We start from the raw sequence: 7,500 nt of genomic DNA on the forward strand, positions 1-7,500 counted from the left end.
GTATTTGTGTGAGAAGCGAGGACACAGAGAGGACATACAAATAAGAGAGGATACACAAAATTATTAAATGTGTTAATGGATCAATTGAGACAGTTGAGTCACTGGCCTAATAGAATATATCTCGCTCAAATCCCCATTCATTTCTCCTTCTGCGTTTTAATGACTGTATTAGCAACATCTGTGTAGGTGTTACACACACAAAAGCCCTTGATTCTGTGAAAGACAGGGAAGAAAAGGGAGGGAGAGGGAGAAGACAGGGATGAAACGGAGTGGGATAAGCAGAGATAAGGTACATGGGAAGAGTGAGTTAGTGAGTGGAGAGTTTCAGCACCACGGACAGCGACACACACTCACTCTCACACGTTAACACTCACACACACACACACACACGCGCGCACTCACTCTCACACATAAGCACACTCACACACACACAGACACACACACTCACACAGACACACACACATAAACACACTCACACACACACACACACACACAGACACACACACACACACACACACACACACACACACACACACACACACACACTGCAGCCTCTAAAAGGCTTGTTCCACACATGCTGACAGACCTCTCACCTCGACTCCATTACAAAAACATATGTGTGTGTGTGTGTGTGTGTGTGTGTGTGTGTGTGTGTGTGTGTTAAAGCACTGTAAGGGGCGGAAAAGGTTTCCTACAGGGTTTCCATCACCACGCTCAACAGTGCATCAGATTGGCTCACAAACAGAGAGGCACAACGGGTCAAAGCAGTTCACAGGACGGGGCAAAGAACATATTTCAGTCTACTGATTACTGACTGCTTAGCTACACACACACACACACACACACGCACACACGCACACACGCACACACGCACACACGCACACGCACACACAGCACAAAGAAATAAACCTCAAACTCACCTGCTACTTTTTCGGGGCAGAGGAAGATCCTTCTGGGGTGAAAGAGAGAGAGAGAGATAGAGAGGGGGGGGGGGTGAAGGGGGGGGGGGGGTCAAAAAGGAAATATCAGGTTAGTTACAGGTTATTACTGTTAATATGTAAATAATATGTCCATACAACCCTCAGGCATATGTTATGAATGGCGTGCATTGTCCCTTAGTTGAAGGCATGTACTGTAAACTAGGCTTAGACTCAGACCCACAGTTCCCAAAGAAGGGGTCTGACTGTCCTTATAACCCCAAACATAGTAGATCTACTGTAAACTAGGCTTAGACTCAGACCCACAGTTCCCAAAGAAGGGGTCTCACCCCAACAAACTCTGACTGTCCTTATAACCCCAAACATAGTAGATCTACTGTCAAAAAAACAACAACATTCTATTCTAATATTCTAAATCCAGCCTTCCCAAACCCTTCATTGGTGGTGACACTCTACCCCAGGACATAGGCTAGGCTGAGTGGACCCAGACATCTCCAAAATGGCCGCCATGTTTATGACATTGGGACTGACAAGCCAGAACTAATGTGATTGTGATCCATTGGGATTGATCTCAAAGAGAAAACACTCTCCATGTTGACGTCTAATGGGCTTCCTTCTCCCATAACACGATCGCAGGTGCGATCACGTTACCGGTCGTTTCAATTGAGAGGCCGTCAGAGGGCGTACATTATTAAGTTATTCTACCGATAAAACTGCTTATCTTCTGCTGTTCCCATCATTTTAACTCAGGGACGAATTCCCAACCCAGGAGCAATGTCTGACTTCCCGACTCAAGAGAATACAAGTGAAGGCGCACACATGCACACACACACACACACACCCACACACACACGTTCCCACACACACCCACACACACACACACACACACACACACACACACACACACACACACACACACACACACACACACAGACACACAGACACACACACACACACACACACACACACAGGTGAAAAGAAAAGAGACACAATAAGGTTGGAAGTTAAAAAAACAAACAGAAAGGAGAAAGATAGAAATATGAATGAAGATGAAAAACACAGAGCCTGTAAAGTATTCTTAAATCTCTGGTATAATTGCTCTCACATTGTTTTTCAGCCCGGCTCAGCTACGTTTGATGTTTTCTCTATACAGAGTAAACAAGCCTTTGGTTATAAAGATCCAGACAAAGACTCCTGATGTAATATCACTTGGCAGTTGCCTGGCTCGGCATTCTCCATTCAACAAAGTCTTTCCAGAAGTAATTTCTGAAGAGTCGACAGTTTCAGTACCTCCTCGTTATGCTCTGAAGAAGGTTTTGCATCCTAAAACATCGCACAATAAGTGAAGTATATTTTTTTTTTTTACTGGAATTCATTGCAACCAAATTCTGTGATTCCGTTCTATTCAATTTTGTTCTGTCTCTAACTCTGTCGTTTTCTGTTGTATTCCATCAGAAATTTTAACAATCACCAGTGTTACCAAAAGTCTTGAATAGCCAGTCGAGCCAATCCACAGGACCACAGCCCCAACTAGTGGAGAATGTGACTGTGGGTTCCTGTACACCATGTAACACCGACACCCCTCCCGCTGCCCCAGTCAACCTGCCCTCTAACATCTGATAGGACAGGGTGGCAGCCAATCAAAAAAGCTAGATTAGGTATCTCTTTACACCTATCCACAAAAGGGTGGGAGGAAGGTGTGTGTGTGGGGGGGGGGGGGGGGGGGGGGTGGAGTCGGTCAACAAGGGCATATGGTGGGGGCGGGGGGCGGGGGGGTAGGGGGCGGGGGCGGCACTTCAGCGTGACTGAATCAGAGTGCACTCACGGTCACTCCCAATGGAGGTGACATCATCATCGACGGTAGTCTGATCCCTTTGATATGCAATGACCCAAGAAACAATCACCGCACTGACAGAGGTTTCATACATACCGGCAAAGTAAAATAGGAGAGATCAATCAACTAAATAGGCTGCAGCCTGACTGAGATATTTCATGGGTTAAGATGTGATGTTATTACTGAAGCAACTTCGCTGGAATTCTGTGACTCACAGAGAGATGCCAAACTGTGAGAGCCATTTCCTGATTTCCTGATTACGGATAAGAACCCCATCACGATGACAGGTCCCCTCCTGTGTCTACACACCAGGGCTCGATAACACACACACACACACACACACACACACACACACACACACACACACACACACACACACACACACACACACACACACACACACACACACACACAGTAAGCATTCACTATGTCAATATCTGCCTGTGGGAGAATGGGTGAGTGGGTGGACAAGGCGTGATTGCTGCAATTCCACACACACACACACACACACACACACACACACACACACACACACACACACACAGAGACACACACAGACACACACACACACAGACACACACAGAGACACACACACAAACACAGGAAATGTCTTTATTGCCTAAGATTAGACCTAAAGACCTTTTCCAACATATAATCACACACATGCACAAACATGACAGGTTGGTCACTGAAATCACACACACACACACACACACACCCCACCCATACCCCCCCCCCCCCCCCCACACACACACACACACACACACAAGCTCACACTCATTCTATTACGCATGACCACCAAGTTACTATTCACCATTGCCAGTCCTCATAAGCACTCATTCTTTCATTCTTCCCCACTCCAAACAGATTGAGACACACAACCCTTTCAGCTGTCTCGGGAAGTGAACAAAGGGTGTCGCGTGGTATTTTTCATCGTTATCCACCTAGAGGGACACCAGAGAGCGTTTGAAAAAGGACCCTTTTCAAGTCATACGCCAACATACTGAAATAAATGTGTGGACACATTCCAGTCCTCCTGGCATGCTGCTGACAGCTCATTCCTAGGCAAATGTCATGAATATTATCCCCCCCCCCCATTTAATATTCTAACCGCTCGTAAGTTCCTCTTTAATGACCTTTAATTCATTACAGGAGAGATTAGGCCAGATGTGGGTGTGAATTGGTGTAATGTCTCTGCCAAGACCAAATGAATTGTATTGCATGATCATCACACCACTTTCCTACCCTTTGCTTCCCATTGAAACTGATATTACCAACAGCAAAGGGGTACAAATGACTAAAACTACTAGCATACACACATACTACTACTACTACTACTACCACTACTACCACTACTACTACCACTACTACTACTACTACTACTACTACTACTACTACTACCACTACTACTACCACTACTACTACTACTACTACTACTACTACTACTACTACCACTACTACTACTACTACTACTACTACTACTCCTACTACTACTGTACTACTACACATACTACACATACAGTACTGCTACTACTACTACTACCACTACTACTACCACTACTACTACTACTACTACTACTACTACTACTACTACTACTACTACTACTACTACTACTACTACCACTACTACTACTACTACTACTACTACTACCACTACTACTACTACTACTACTACTACCACTACTACTACTACTACTACTACTACTACTACTACTACTACTACTACTACTACTACTATTACTACTACTACTACTATTAGATGTGACAACTAAGGTCAGGTACTAGAGAAACTGTAGATCTATTGGAACTCTCTAGTGCCAAAAATATGGTGAGTAATGGAAGCTTTTCAATATATAATCAATCAAATATATATCAATCAATATCAATATATAAGCCCTGAGACTTTCAACAAACTAGTTGGGTCCTCTAAGACATCCAGTTGCTCACCTGACCCTATTCCCACTAGGTTACATAAAGAACTTATGGTCTTAGGTGCCCCTATGTTAGATATTGGAAATCATTCTCTCTCTTCCGGCTGTGTGCCTAGTTCTCTTAAGGTAGCAGCTATTAAGCCCCTATTGAAGAAACCAAACCTGGATCAATAAACTCTTAAAAACTTTAGGCCTCTATCCAACCCGCCGTTCCTCTCTGAAACACTTGAGAAAGCAGTAGCCAAGCGGCTCAAAGCTTTACGTTTCTGAAACAGAATAACATCCGCGGTATAAGACCCTTCGGTCAGGTTTCAGTCCTCAACACAGCACTTAGACTGCTCTAGTCAAAACAGTTGATGACTGAGTGTTAACGTGACTTAATATATGATATGTGCCATTTAGCTGATGCTTTTATCCAAAGCGACTTACATTGCAGTGAGTGCATACGTTTCAGTATATATGGTCCCTGCGGGAATTAAACCCACAACCTAAGCGTTGTTAGTGCCATGCTCTACCAACTGAGCCACAGAGGACCACAGGACTTAGATCTTACCTTACAGATAGACATCAGTTTGTTGTTTTGGGTGGGAAATCTCCCTCCAAGGTCCAGTTTGGAGTCCCCCAAGGCTCAATATTCTGCCCCTTATTGTTCTCTCTGTACATGCTACCCCTAGGCGATATTATACGTAAACATGGTGTACATTTTTATTGTTATGCAGATGACACCCAACTGTATATTTCTATCAAACAAGGACAAATACCGAGGCTAGATGCCCTAGAAGCCAGAATAGTTGACATAAAAAAGCAGATGGTGGTGAACTTTGTACTCCTCAACTCAGACAAGACAGAGATGCCCATCCTTGGTCCAAAGAAACAGAGGAATTTTCTATCAGACCTACATTACCACTCAAACTCAATGGCTGCACGATCACTCCAAATCAGGCAGTTAAAAATCTTGGTGTTACTATTGAGCCTGGTCTCTCATTCGACACACATATCAAAATCATTTCACAAATTGCGTTCTTTCATCTCCATAATATATCTAAAATTAGGCACTTTTTATCCCTGGGCAACGTAGAAATACTAGATCCACACGTTTCGTAACCTTGCAACTTGATTACTGCAATTACTGCACTTTCATCCGGCTGACCAAATTCCTCTCTAATAAAATCTCCAAATAGTACAAAATACAGCTGCAAGACTCACTAGAACTGCAAAAAATATGACCACATCACTCCGGTTGTCCCTTCCTTACACTTCTGATTAAAGTACCAGCAGATTTAAAACATCTATTATTATCCTATAAAGCATTACATGGACTTGCACCCTCTTATCTCACAACCTCCTACAGCTGTACAACCCTGCACACGCACTACGTCAAGATACAAAAGGATTAGCAATTCCACGAATGTGCAAGATTATGGCAGGGGGCAGAGCCTTTTCTTCCAGAGCGGCCCAATCTCTGGAATGATCTTCCAATCTTACATGTTAGGGAATCCGGTTCAGTTTCAGTTTTCAAGTCTAGGCTCGAAACTCCTCTCTTTAGTCAGTGTAATAACCGACAATATACCGCAATTTCTCAGATTCCATCAGTTTGCATAGCCAACATACACCAGGCACCCTGCACCATCATGCTTTTAGTTTTTCCCTGTCAGAGGGGCTCTGCCCTTTGGGACAATTGTATTGTAAAAAGGGCTATACAAATATGTTTGATATGATATAATATGATACATACACTCTTAGAAAAAAGAGTGGTTCTTCATGTGTCCCTGTAGGAGAACCCTTTGAACAACCCTTTTTGGTGCCATGCAGAACCTTTTGGGTTCCATTTCGAACCCTTTGCAGAAAGGTTCAACATGAAACCCAAAAAAGGTTCTACACAGCACCAAAAAGAGTTCTCCTACAGGGACAAATGAAGAACCCTTTTTTGGTACTAAATAGAACGTTTGTTGAGTGTACTACACAAATTACACATACACACTACAACTGCAATATTAGACACACACACACAATACAGAGATGCTCATCCTTGGTCCAAAGAAATAGAGGAACTTACTCTCAGACCTAAATCTAAGAGCCAATTTGACATAAAGTGGGTAAGACAGAGTGTGAGTGACAGTACTTGGCAGTTGGTAGCGCTGGCCAAATCCTCCCCAATGATCCAGCTCTCATCCCTCCTGTTAAGGATATCTAACATGGGCAGTTTGCCCAGAGCAGGACACTAAGCCAATCATTCTGTGTGTACTACATGCATTTTACATCTGAGACTAGGCTTAACTGCAACCAAGAGCGTGGATGCTGAATCAGTCTTCTAGATGAAAAGGCTTTATCCACACAAGTTTTCGAAAAATGCTTTATTTGGCGTGGAGTTTGAGTTTGCACTTTTGGAACTATTTCATTGACCTAAGTCATTCACCTGACTTCATTTGAAGAGTTTGAAGAGTATATATTCCATATACTCATCTATATCCAAATTTCTCTGTGAAAAATAATCTCCAAATAGCACAAAATAGAGCTGCATGCAAGAATACTCACTACAACAAAAAATACGATCACATCACTCCGGTACTCGCTTCCTTACACTGGCTTCTGATTAAAGCACGAATAGGTTTAATTTAAAAATGCTATTATTGGGGCGCTTAGTGGCGTAGCACGCTAATGCACATACAACATAATCGCAAGGTTCCTGGTTCGATTCCGACCCTCGACATATCCTGCATGTCATCCCTCCTCTCTCTCTCACCCATCCTTCCTGTCAACCTCTACTATCTCTGTCCCAGTAAAAGACAGAAATGCC

The 7,500-nt window shown here is 43.4% G+C and overlaps 1 protein-coding gene across 1 annotated transcript in view; it reads right to left on the reverse strand.

Moving 5' to 3' along the window:
* LOC310821413 (microtubule-associated serine/threonine-protein kinase 1-like) overlaps positions 1 to 7,500 on the reverse strand; it is a gene marked incomplete at its 5' end in the record, with an annotated part of 52,787 nt that overhangs the window by 42,997 nt on the left and 2,290 nt on the right. Inside the window, 1 exon segment of the mRNA XM_083693442.1 lies at positions 921 to 952. Coding sequence (XP_083549568.1) covers positions 921 to 952 — 32 coding nt within the window.

Source organism: Argentina silus (assembly GCF_951799395.1).
Source record: "Argentina silus genome assembly, chromosome: 22".
Classification (NCBI taxonomy): Eukaryota; Metazoa; Chordata; class Actinopteri; order Argentiniformes; family Argentinidae; genus Argentina; species Argentina silus.